General features: G+C 37.3%; 1 protein-coding gene and 1 pseudogene across 9 annotated transcripts; one reads left to right on the forward strand and one right to left on the reverse strand.

Moving 5' to 3' along the window:
- Positions 1-3,023: 3,023 nt before the first annotated feature.
- LOC128194330 (uncharacterized) lies at positions 3,024-7,680 on the reverse strand. 9 transcript variants are annotated; one of them, XM_052869716.1, is made up of 3 exons: positions 3,989-7,680; positions 3,689-3,801; positions 3,024-3,457 (listed from the first exon to the last, which is right to left on the reverse strand). In XM_052869716.1, the coding sequence occupies exon 1, from the start codon at positions 5,476-5,478 to the stop codon at positions 4,390-4,392; it is 1,089 nt and encodes a 362-aa protein (XP_052725676.1). In that variant the 5' UTR covers positions 5,479-7,680; the 3' UTR covers positions 3,024-3,457; positions 3,689-3,801; positions 3,989-4,389. The 9 variants fall into 9 exon arrangements, with proteins under 9 accessions (XP_052725676.1, XP_052725680.1, XP_052725679.1 ...); XM_052869720.1 differs by lacking the exon at positions 3,689-3,801 and having other exon boundaries at positions 3,989-4,065; positions 4,954-7,679; XM_052869719.1 differs by having other exon boundaries at positions 3,024-3,801; positions 3,989-4,065; positions 4,954-7,679.
- Positions 6,935-11,404, forward strand: LOC128194381 (putative pentatricopeptide repeat-containing protein At5g08310, mitochondrial; annotated as a pseudogene).
- The last annotated feature ends 2,220 nt before the right edge of the window (positions 11,405-13,624 follow it).

Genomic DNA, 13,624 nt, shown 5'->3' on the forward strand with positions numbered 1-13,624 from the left:
ATTTAAAATCTATCCATAATTAATATTTCAAATATTTATGTAGATATCAGAATTCAATTATTGAAAAATCGAATTTTCAACTGTGTTACTTTTATAATTTCTTTTTTGAAATTTTTTCATTTTCTTTTAAATAAAAATAATAATAAAAATTTTCTTTTCAACTTTCCAAAATAATAAAATTATATATTTAAAATATACTTATAATTAAAAATTTATTTTAAATAAGTTTTTATAAAATCAATATTTATACATTTATATTTAATTAAAAAGATATTAAATATCATGTAAATTTTGAAAATTATTAAACTTGTAAAATAAATAAAAGAAATAACTAAAAATACATTAAAAATGAATTAATTTAATTTGGGGCTAGCCCCATCCTAACCCTACCCCAGCCCACTTTATGTGGGGCTTTAGGGGTTGGAGCTTTTAAAAAAACCCCTATTAATATCCTAATTATTTACAAATGCTAAAAATTACCCCTAAAAACCTAATTTTAACTAGAATTTTATAAAACTAAAGGATTAAGAGAAAAACATAAAACTACCCTAATTCTAAGAAATTAAAAACTAAAGAAATCTAAAAATAAAAGGCAAAAGCAAGAGACTCTATCTAAAAAGAAAAGACTAAAGACACACAACAAGGAACACTATACTCTTATCACATTCAACTCAACTATGCTAATTACACAACTACCAGCTATTTTTCTCTAATCAGAACTGCACAAACAGAATCACCAATTCTAAATCTAAGTTTCAGTAACTCTAGCAAGTAAACAACAGTTAAATTCGACCAAACCAAACAGAAAGATACAATTCAGAGAAGTAGCAGCCCAAATTCAACCTCACAGGATAAAGTGTTTCTCTCAAAGCACTCAAGTGCTTAGGTCAGCCTGTGTTTCACTCCACATAACATGATAGACCACAATTCACAACTTTGGAAAAATTCTAATGGCTTGTAATGTAATGGAAGATGGAAAGGCTAGATGTATGGGAAATAAAAGCAGAAACTGGAACGGATAAGAGAAATGTGAAAGAGGACAAATAGAACTCACTGCAGGTATTGCATTCTTTTCTTGGCCATAATCTCTTTTTTTTTTCTCAGGTCTTTTTCTCAATCAATTTTCTCTTTTTCTCTTTTCCAGACCTTTTTCTTCTATTTTTCAGATTAGATTTTTTTCTTTTTAGAGCTCTTTTCTTTTCAATCTCACCTCTGACCTTACTCTTTTCTGCTTTCTGAGTTCTAAATTCTCCTTACTTCTCACACATCTCTCAAGGTTGTTTATTGATGGGGGAAATGGTTTATAATGGATGGAAAGCAAAGAAAAAGGCTAAGGCTCAAATGAGGGTACAATGGAAAGAAATGTGAATGGGAAGAAGAAAGAAGGCCTAGATCATTTCTTAAGTTCTACCAAGATCAAGCACATCAAAGAGAATTAATACAAAATCAGAACTATGACTATACATGCATGCATTCACACTAGAAAGAAAAAATTGGCCCAAAACTCTCCAGGGTTAAAGATTTGTAAAAAATGGAATTGCTACTCTCTATCATGCAAAACCTGCTTATTTAGACTGAACTAACTGCAAAAACTACTGCTAGAGCTACATCTACTCAAATCTAGAGCTAAAGACACTATTGGCAATCTATCTTAAAGAAATAAAGCTAAGAAGTTAAGTAAGTCAGCAAAAAGTTAAGTAAAATGTGAAATAGAATCTAGAAATACCTGCACAACATTACCTAAAGCTATTTACAACCTAGACAAAGTAAAACTAAACAGAATGCAACCAGAAAGAATCTCAACTAAAGCTCTACAAAGTAAAACAGCAAAAGAGACATCTAAAGCAGAATGATATTAAGCTAACAAATCCTAATTACAAGTCTGGAAAGAAAACAGCAAAAGAAGAAAGAAAGAACTCTAAACATAACCTAAACCAACTCCCATCTAAAACGCTTCTAGAACAGAAAGACAGTAAAAGGAAAAAACAATCAAAGAGTTAACTCTGAACCTAGCTAAACTAAAACAGACTCGAATTTAAAAGAGAAAAAAAAACTAAGAAAATCATAACAGTAACAATGAATGGAAGAGATCCTAGAAAATTACTGAAAACCAGAACAGGACTCAGAAATTAAAATCTCAGAACAGAACCTATAAGGTAAAATAAAACTGAAACAAATGCTAAAACAGAAATTAAAGAGTATCTAATTCGTGAAATAGAAGGCAAGAATATAAGCAGAGAAAGGAAATTCTAATATGAATTCTAATTACAGAAACTATAAGCAAAAATAAAGTCTAATCCTACAGCCTAAAACATATTCTAAAAGCATAAAAAACTAAGTATTGACAAACTAAATTCAGAAAATTTTACAAACAGTAGCAGAAAGAAAATAGAAACTAATTATGAAAAGAAAATCCTAATTGAAAACTTGATACAAAGCATGAAACTAATCAAGAGCTTAAAACAGAACAAGTAACTACAAAGGAGGAGAAAATAATAGAAATAAGCAAAGAAAAAGGGACCTAAAAGAAGTTCTTTAACAAAAAAAAAAAAAACAGTAAAAGAACCTAAGCTAAAACAACATAAACCAGAAAATGAATGAACTTTAAAAGACCTAAGAACTATTATCAACAAAACTAACAACTAAACTAAAACAGATCAGTAACAAGAGTAAGTATTTACAGACTAAAGAAAGAATAGTAAACTACTCTAGGGATTTATAAACCAAACCAGACCTAAACTAAGAGAAAAACAGTTCAGAAAAAAAATACCCCTATTTTATTACTAAAACAGATACTAAACACATCTATCAAAGTAAAAGCAAAAATTTTAACTACAACCCCTCACCCCCACACTTAAGAGGCACATTGCCCTCAATGTGTGAGTGAGTAAGGTTTTCTAATCAACAAAAACATACTCAAATCAAACAGCAACAAATATGTACAAGAATAGAAACTGAAAAACACAAAAAGAACAACAACTGAACAAGAATAGAAACAAGACTTAAAAGTAAAACTATAAAACTAAAGAGGAAAAGAACTTATTCAGATTGGCCACAAATCAAAGTTAATTCGTTTTATTTTTATGAAAAACAACATATTATCTATCCTACTATTTATTATGCTACTTAAAGCTATGTAAACTACTATAAAAGACCTGTAACTACTATTTAAAAGAAGGGAAAAGAAAGAGCTTATTGGATTTTCTCCATTGTGCTCAGCTCCTTTGTGTATTGTCTCCATGGCTGCATTGAAGTTCTCCTGCTTAGGCATTTGTTGCAGTAACTGCAGTTCTCCATTCAAATTTTTCAATTGCTTCTGCACGTTCAAGACTCCTTTAGCAATATTGACACCATCTATTGCCTCCACCAGGGTTGCCTTTGTCTCTGCAGCTTCCTCTTTGTTTAATTCTGCAATGCCATCACTGAATTCGAAGTCAGCATGTGTCTCCATCATAACCTGTGTATTTACATTACAGTCATTCAGCAGGTTCTCAAACAGGTTATCAGAAAACAATGACTTAAATTCAGAGCACCTATCAGTAGGTATCTTTACATTATGCACAACAGAAATTTCATCAAGCAATTTAAAATGCTTAGAAGTATCAGGCACATCAGGTAAAGCATGCAAGACATGAAAACGAGTGTGCATTTCAGCTATACCAGTAGAAGGATTAAAGTCAGATTCAACCTGGACTGGTTCCTCAAAAATGACCTCACTAGCATCTATCAAATCAGCAGCTAAATGAACACCTACTGTGAAGCTATCATCAACTGGAATAATGTCAAAACCAGTGCATAACTCTGAAACAGCATAAGGCATGTCAATATTTTCAATGGAAAAGGCTGAATCTAAAATATGAGTGTGTGCAGGCATAACAGGAACATAATCTAGAGTAGGTTCTATGGGTTCAACTTTAAACAGATCCAAAGCATTAAATTCATATTGAACCTTAGAGAACTCTATGGGAATGCTAAGTTCAGAATAAACCTGTGTTCTCTGATCACTAGCTACCTCATCAGGGTCATTTCCATCCAGCTTGAACATAATGATCTCTTCCTTGGCACCTGCAAAATAGTTAGAAGCAGAACATATGGCAGAACTGATTTCTTCACAAATTTCACAACCACCCCCAAGGCATGTACAACCAGTGAGTTTTTCGTTACTCAGTTCTAAAGAGTTTAAGAACCCAGGAAACTCAAGTTCAAGTTCTAATCCTAAATCAGCACAAGCATTTTCAAAATCAACCATATCTACTTTCACATCATCAAAAACTACATATCTATCATCATGAGCATCTGATTCATCATCAAGAAGTGCATTTAAATATGTGCAATCATAAAAAGCAGTAGATGCAGGTATATGAACTCTATCAATGGAAAATGCTAATTTTATGATATTAGAATGATCAAAGCAAGGACTAAAACTTCTACAGGCACATCATGCATATGATCAAACACATTGAAATCATTTTCAGGCTCACACACATCAGCATCAAAATCCATTTCATAGTACTGAAGCACCAAAACATGGTCAGCAGCTTCCCTCATTTTTTTCAAATACTCTTTGGACTTTCTGAAATCAGTTTGTACTTTCAACAAAGTAGATTCAACTTTTAAATCAGCAGTACAATCAATTTCCTTGAAACAAGAATGAGGTTCAATACTATCACCATCATAATACACATTTTCACTTAATTGAGCACTAGCAGTGGTAAAATCAGATATAGGAACAACAACAAAACTATTACAATCATGAATCACAGCCAACTCCCTAAAACCATCAACTAGCTTTTCAAAATGAGTATCAGTGTAATTATGGTCATAAGGTTCACATACACATTCAGAAATATCAACAGATGCACTCATACAATCATCACTCATCAGAGAATTGGAATTATCATCATCAAAATTTAAAGTAGAATGTGAATCAATGAAAGAAGGATTAGAGTATACAGTTACAGAGGTGGTTGGACACTCAATCTCTTGAAACTCTGCGGCAGCAGCTACCATTAGTGGTGCTTCATTGGTTGATGCCTCTTTCTCTCCTTCAACTCTCTCAATCAGCTTGTTGACAGCAGCAGCTAACTGAACCACTTGAGTAGTCAGTCCTTGAAGTTCAGATGCTGGAATCCCCTGCTGCTGATCACATAATGGATCTTGCCATGGCTGTACTGATTGGAATTCCTCTTGCTCTGGTGCATCATAATGGAAAAAAGATGGCTGCCATGGCTGTTCCGACAGGAAATTCTCTTGCTCTGGTTCAGCATATTGGTCCCAGTATACGTGTGGCAGCTGCTGCTGCACTTGCAAGGGTGGCTGCTCATGATATGGTTGAAAACAATGTGGTGGTTGCTGCTGGAAAGCTTGATTGGCTGGCTGCATAAAAACCTCAGGAATAGGCTCATAAAACATGTCAAATCTTGGTGGTTGAGCATTATAAGGAAATGAGAAATTACCATATGCAGAGGAGTGATCCATGCTTAACAATTGCTCACAAGATAAAAACCAATCAGACCAATAAAGCCTCTATCACAGAATTCAACAAAAGAATTGAAAGAAAAGAAAATCTATACAAGCTATATTCACAATTTCTACTCTGCAGAACAGATCCTAATATACAAAAATGAAAACAAAACAAACAGATCCTAAACTAAAAAGGAACATATATGAACACAAAACAGAAATAAAATCAAGAAAACAAACCTAAACAAGACTAACCTAACACTCTAAGACTTAACTCGCCGAGTCCCCGGCAACGGCGCCATTTGTTAAACTGATTTTTTTTCGCCTAAAATCAGAACAAACTAAGTTTCCCCACTAATGAAGTATAGGGACAACCTAGGTATCAATCCAAAGACTCGGCTAAAATTAAGCTTAAAGTGTAGAATTAATTCTTGTATTTTATTTACTAACTACTAACTCACAGGTGGGGAAACGGAATTAAAACAAAGAAAATTTAAAAGAAAACAGTAAAGAAACGAAAACTGTTTTAAAAAGAAAAGAAAAATAAAATGCAAGAAAATAAAACCTAAACTAAACTATAGAATCTATGTATAACAGAACAGAACCTAAACTAAAATGAGAACTGAATGCAATTAAAACTAACCTATGAATGCTAACAGTTAACAGCACAAGGAAAACAAAACTAAAACTGAACCTAATCTATATATCATCAAATAGAAAATAGGAGCAGAAATCATAATTGAAACAAAACAAGAACAATATAACAACACTGAAATTGAATTTAATCTGACAATTATGAAGCTTAACATCTCTCAAGAAGACCTCTTGATAAGTCATGCTCACTATGGAGTCACATTACATCCAAAACAGATGTAGAAATGCGGATATTTTCCTTCACAAATCTCAAATAAAATTCAATTCCAGATTTAAAATCACATACAAAAATAATAGAAGAAAAAGAATAAAAACACAAAACTGAATGAGTTTTTATTTACTGGACTCATCTTTGGCTCGAGAAGACATCTCGAAAGTGAATGCTCAAAATAGAGTCATTTGATTCCAAAAGGAAATATAGAATGCAAAGAATCACAGTCCAATTCGTTTATTCATTGAAACAACACAAGAAACACACAAGCACGAAACATAACAGAATATCAAAACACTAAACATGTGAAACATCAAGAACAAACTGTATTATTAACGAGAAAAGAAAAATTACAAAAATTGTACCGAATACATGCTCAATCAGAGTCACCGCGGCTGTCACCACCGTGATGTGCGCTCTAAAAGCAAAGAGAACGGAATCCTATTCTATAGAAAGTGGAAAATAGCCCTAATCTACAGAGCTTAGAACTATGAACAGAAAATGTATCTCAAAGTGTGCAAAAGTATATATTTACAAGGTGAAAGCCCTTTTTATAGGGTCAGAAAGAAAACGAAAGAGGGAAAAGGAAAGGGGAAAAAGAAAAAAATGGGAGATGCAGAACCTTGCTGTGACGCTTCGAGCTCCCACGTGGCAGCTCCGGTCAGCTCTTCTTTCACACTGGTCATCTTCTTCAACACGTGTGCAACTTCGGTGGAGTGGCACGAACCTCAGGTAAGTGATGTGTTCCTCTTCTTCAGCTCTCACTCTGCCCTAGCTTTGGGTTTTGCTTTCCCTTTCTCCAAATGAAGTGCTCCAGCAAAGAACCCCTAAGGCAACAGTGCACCAAAACGCACCACATCACTAATTGGATTTCCGCCCACCAGCGTTTACAACAACAGTCCTCCCAAAACGCAGTCGTTTCACTCAAGTTTAGCTGTAGCGTTTTGATTAAGTGGGCTTCCAATCAGCAGCCAATCCATTGTGAAATCAGCACTCCAATTAAAATGTGCAGCCAGTCCATTCCAATGCTTGCAATAGCAGCGTTCCAGCAGTAGTTTCCAGCAATTTGAGCACCCAATCCAACCCAAATGCCTTTCATTGTACATTGCACCAACGGCCCAATTGCTTTGCATCTGTAACCCAATTTTTAGGACCTTTCTGCAATAAGAAGAAAATGAATTAATGCCCAAAAAAAATAAAAGAAATATTTCTGCAATTCAAAAATTAAAAGAAAAAGTAAAGAAAAAAGATTTTCATTAGAAGATTTTCTCTAAAAAAATATTAATATCCTAATTATTTACAAATGCTAAAAATTACCCCTAAAAACCTAATTTTAACTAGAATTCTATAAAACTAAAGGATTAAGAGAAAAACATAAAACTAGCCTAATTCTAATAAATTAAAAACTAAAGAAATCTAAGAAATGATTTTTAACAGAGAAAAATATGTAAATCTAGAGTGTTATCACACCCCCACACTTAGACAACTGCCCTCCTGGGCAGGGACAACTAAAAATAAAAGGCAAAAGCAAGAGACTCTATCTAAAAAGAAAAGACTAAAGACACACAACAAGGAACACTATACTCTTATCACATTCAACTCAACTCTGCTAATTACACAACTACCAGCTATTTTTCTCTAATCAGAACTGCACAAACAGAATCACCAACTCTAAATCTAAGTTTCAGTAACTCTAGCAAGTAAACAACAGTTAAATTCGACCAAACCAAACAGAAAGATACAATTCAGAGAAGTAGCAGCCCAAATTCAACCTCAGTGTTTCTCTCAAAGCACTCAAGTGCTTAGGTCAGCCTGTGTTTCACTCCACATAACATGATAGACCACAATTCACAACTTTGGAAAAATTCTAATTGACACTGCTTGAATCAAGATAACTCTAGATCACTAGAACTTTCATGGCTTGTAATGTAATGGAGGATGGAAAGGCTAGATGTATGGGAAATAAAAGCAGAAACTGGAATGGATAAGAGAAATGTGAAAGAGGACAAATAGAACTCACTGCAGGTATTGCATTCTTTTCTTGGCCATAATCTCTTTTTTTTTTCTCAGGTCTTTTTCTCAATCAATTTTCTCTTTTTCTCTTTTCCAGACCTTTTTCTTCTATTTTTCAGATTAGATTTTTTTCTTTTTAGAGCTCTTTTCTTTTCAATCTCACCTCTGACCTTACTCTTTTCTGCTTTCTGAGTTCTAAATTCTCCTTACTTCTCATACATCTCTCAAGGTTGTTTATTGATGGGGGAAATGGTTTATAATGAACCCTGAACCCTGAATCCTGAACCTTGAACCCTGAACCCTGAACCCTGAACCTTGAACCCTGAACCCTGAATCCTGAACCCTGAACCCTGAACTCTGAACCCTGAACCCTGAACCCTTAACCCTTAACCCTTAACCTTTAACCCTGAACCCTGAACCCTGAACCTTGAACCCTGAACCCTGAACCCTGAACCCTGAACCCTGAACCCTGAACCCTGAAACCCTGAACCCTGAACCCTGAACCCTGAAACCTTGAACCCTGAACCCTGAACCCTGAACCCTGAACCCTGAACCCTGAACCCTGAACCCTGAACCCATAACCCTGAACCCTGAACCCTGAACCCTGAACCCTGAACCCTGAACCCTAAACCCTGAACCCTGAAACCCTGAACCCTGAACCCTGAACCCTGAAACCCTGAACCCTGAACCCTGACCCTGAACCCTGAACCCTGAACCCTTAACCCTGAACCCTGAACCCTGAACCCTGAACCCTGAACCCTGAACCCTTAACCCTGAACCCTGAACCCTGAACCCTGAACCCTTAACCCTGAACCCTGAAGTGTTTGGGCGAAGTGGGCCTTGCACAGGAGGCCCACCACCTATTCGATGAAATGCGGGTGAAGGGTCTTTGCGTTCCCAATGTTTACTGCTACAACTGCTTGTTGGAGGCTCTGTCCAAGGCCGGGGAGGTTGATTTGGTGGAGGCTAGGTTGGAGGAGATGAAGGGGTTTGGATGAGAATTTGATAAGTTCACGCTGATGCCTGTCGTGCAAGCTTATTGCAAAGCTCGCATGTTTGATCAGGCTCTAAGGGTTTATGATGGGATGAAGGAAAAGGCTTTGATTGATGCGCGTGTTTGTTCTGTGCTGGCATTGTCGTTTTCCAAGTGGGGGGATGTGGATAAAGCGTTTGAGTTGGTGGAGAGGATGGATGGACAGGGGGTGAGGCTAAGTGAGAAGACTTTCTGTGTTTTGATTCATGGGTTTGTCAAGGAGGATCGGGTTGATAAGGCCCTTCAGTTGTTTGAGAAAATGTGTCGGGTTGGCTTCACTCCTCCTGTTTCATTATTTGATGTTCTCATTGGAGGACTGTGTAAGAGTAATCATGCTTTTGAGCGTGCTTTCGGAGATGAAGCAGTTTGGGGTTGCCCCAGATATTAGAATCTTTACGAATTTGATATCGGCTTTTCCAAACAGAAGTGTGATTACCAAGTTGCTGGAAGAGGTTCTGGAAGATAAAGAGGAGAAAATTCTCGTTTTGATTTACAATGCTGTTTTGACTTGTTATGTTAATGAGGGACAGGTGGATGAAGCCTGCCGCCTTCTTCAGATGATGATTCAGAGCAAATTCACTAATGTCCAGATGGATGATTTCTTCAAGGACAAGAGATTGGTTTTCCCAAATGCCGCTTCCTTTAGCATCGTGATTGATGGCTTACTCATAAATGGTCACGCTCTAAGTCTTTTCAATGACCTTAAACAATTTGTTGGTAGGCCAAGCGTTTTGATTTACAACAATCTGATCAATGGTCTCTGCGATTCTGATAGATTGGACGAGAGCCGTGAGCTGTTGAGAGACATGAAAGAATCAGAAATTGAACCAACTCATTTCACTTACAACTCAATTTATGGATGCCTTTGTAAAAGAAAAGATGTCGTAGGAGCGATCGATATGTTGAAAGTGATGCGTGCTTGTGGGCATGAACCGTGGATAAAAAATTCCACCCTTCTAGTGAAAGAACTGTGTGATCGTGGCCGGGCTGTAGAAGCATGCGATTTTCTTGACAGCATGGTTCAGCTAGGTTTCCTTCCTGACATAGTTTCCTATTCTGCAGCAATGGGGGGTTTGATCAAGATTCAAGAAGTGGACCGAGCATTGAACTTGCTCAGGGATTTGTGTTCTCGTGGCCATTGTCCTGATGTGGTGGCTTTTAACATAGTGATCAGAGGGCTCTACAAGGTCAACCGAGTTGCAGAAGCTGAAAAATTGTTGGATGAGATTGTTGTAAAGGGCCTCTGTCCCTCAGTTGTGACTTACAGTCTGCTTATAGATAGTTGGTGCAAAAGTGGTTATGTTGATAGGGCGATGTCTCTTCTATCGAAAATGTCTGAAGAAGACAGGGAGCCCAATGTCGTCACTTACTCAACTTTGGTGGATGGGTTTTGCAGAGAAGAAAGGCCTGATGATGCACTCTTAGTTTGGAAAGAGATGGAAAGAAAAGGTTGTTCTCCTAATCGAGTTGCTTTTATGGCACTTATTTATGGTCTTTGCATTTGCAAGAGGCCATCTGCTGCACTCCATTATTTACGCGAGATGGAACAGAAAGAAATGAAGCCCGACTCGTTCATTTATATTGCATTGCTCAGTGCTTTTCTGTCTGATATGGACTTGGCCTCTGCATTTGAGATTTTTAAGGAGATGGTTTATTCAGGATTTTTCCCAGAATCCCATGATAAAAGTTACCCCGTTGTGATGGATGCAATAGACAAATTTTCCAAGGATCACAAAACATCCTCTGGTATGAAAGTTTTAAGTGAAGAGGGCAAACTTCCTACGCATTGCTTGATAAACATCGAATTATAAAGGTTAATCAAATTGTTTATGCCACTGCCAAAGGAATGTTACATCGGACAAGTAAAAATTGAAGCATTTGAAAAGAAACAAATGTACACAAAAAGAAACGTATGCGACTCTCAGATAATTTGCCTACAAAAAGAACTTGAGCTCCAGAATTTTCAAAGATACACGTTACTTGATTTGGATCCTAAGAGAATACAAGAGAAAAAGAGACATAACAGCTGATCAAAGGAGCGCTATGTTGTTCTTTCGGTAGTCATGCGAAATCGTTTACAATGTATTGATATTTGGTTTTCTGTTGGACAAACACAACGAGAGCTCGAAATTTTTTAAGATACACACATAGTGGCGAATTTTCTGTTATATTTTTTTTATAATACTTCATGTAAATGTGATTTTTCCCATTTCATTTTCTTCCTCTAGTTGACGTTTATTACTTTTTAATTTGAAAGTAAAAAAAAATTGTCCTTTCCTTTATCTAGCATGGATATTCAACTGATGGTGAGCTTAAACTGGGAAATTTTTAAATTTGAGGAACTATTACATGTCTGAATTTGAAAATGGATTGGCAAAATAGATTAGATTAGATTAAATAATTTAGAGAGATTACTAGAGTCATTTTCTTGTCATTGAAGTCATGAGTTAAGCTACCGTGTTCCACGTGACAACTAGATTTTCCGATAGAGTAACGTAACTCAGAAGAAAAAGATATACTAGAGTTGTAGAAGTATTCTAACTATGTTTTGTTAAAATTTGATTGATTTGTTGGATTAATTTATATAACATTTAAAACACATTTTCTTAGAATTTGATTGATTTGCTTAACTGATTTAGAGTATTTAAAACACTTTAATCTTCCATCATCACCACGTAGTGTAATTTTAAAAATCAATACACGTAGTGTAATTTTAAGTTATATAAACACGTGCTTCCCTCTTCATTGCGATAGTAGTGTATAACTCCAGTGTTCGGAATCCCCTCATATTTGCATTCTTCGAAATTGAGATATAGTAGAGAAAAACATCCACAATAATCATCAGAGTTATCCTATAAAAAAAACTGGCCAATTTAACGCCATTCATTCCATTAAAAAAAGTCAATCTATTTTTTTTTAGGGATGAAAAATGGAGGTGCATCCCGAAATGTGTGCCCAGGTCCAATTCTTCTTCTATTTTTTTTTATTTTGTGTTATTTGCACAAAATGGGCTTAAGCCCGAATGGAAGGGGTGCAATTGAAATATTGGGATGACACTTGCTGGTCCAGGCCCAATACCTCTTTTATCCTCTTCAATCAGAAACCACTAGAAACCACTAAGGTCTTCTTTCTCATCCAGAAACATGAAACAAATGGGAACGGGAGCTACTTCTTCACCACCCACGGTGACCACCATCTTCGACCAGCTTGCCGCACATCCCCGTGGCCGACCGAGAAAGTCGCCGGCGTCATCACCCATGCTGGGAGCACCGCCGCACCCTCCATGCGTTCGTGAGGCAAGCTCGGACACCGCGAAGCGTGGACTGCGATGCCGCCGCTCGAACCTCCATCGTCGGAGCAGTTTTGGCCTCCGTCTTCACTCCCTTCTCTTCACGCGAGATAAACCTTCTCATTCTGGAACAATGTCGGTCGTTCACCGTCGAGAGTTACAAATGCCACCAAGCTAGGGTCGCTGCCCTCCGTCGAGCTCGTCGCCGGCCATGGAATCGAGCCTCCTCCTTCCTCTACTCCTTGCGCGCGAGGGGGACACTTTCCTTCGTGAATCGCCTGCCAGGCGAGCTCGGCCACCGCGCCGGCCAGGGTTCACTTCTTCATCGTCCACGACAGCTCCACGGCTAGCGTCACCGCACACCCCTTGGCCTCCTAAAAGCCACCGTCAGTGGTGTCGCCCGCGCCAGAAACGGTGTTGGCAATGTCGCCGACGATACCGCCGACGATTGCCTCTCTTTCTCCTTCGATGTACGGTTAAAGCTTCAATGTACTCTTTAGTATTCCAGTTTTTTGATTCCTTCCTTCTTCTTTTTGAATTGTTGGATTCTTTGTGATTATTGGCAAAGGTGAAGGATGAATCGTGATAGCTAGTGAGAGTCTGATGGTTGGGGGTTTTTGACAGTTGAAAGATGAAGTTGAGGTTGGGTATGAAAAGGAAGTTTTGGAGTGAATATGGTGGTGTTGGACGTGAGTGATGAGGAAGAGATGGGATGAAGATTATAGGTGTTGGAGACGGTGTATGAAGCTGAAAGTAATGGATGAAGGGTTGAAGGCAATGGAGTTGGGAGTGAAAAGGAAGTGGTTTGTTGAGGTTACGGGTGTTGGCCGTGAGGTATTGGAGGGTGATGATAGGTTGAAGATGAATCCTAGAGGTGGTATCAGGATGAGGATATTGATCTGATCGTGAGCTGTGGGGAAGAGATAGATGTTAGCCGTTCAATCCTGTCCCCCCAAGACGA

Source organism: Vigna angularis, chromosome 10 (assembly GCF_016808095.1).
Source record: "Vigna angularis cultivar LongXiaoDou No.4 chromosome 10, ASM1680809v1, whole genome shotgun sequence".
Lineage (NCBI taxonomy): Eukaryota > Viridiplantae > Streptophyta > Magnoliopsida > Fabales > Fabaceae > Vigna > Vigna angularis.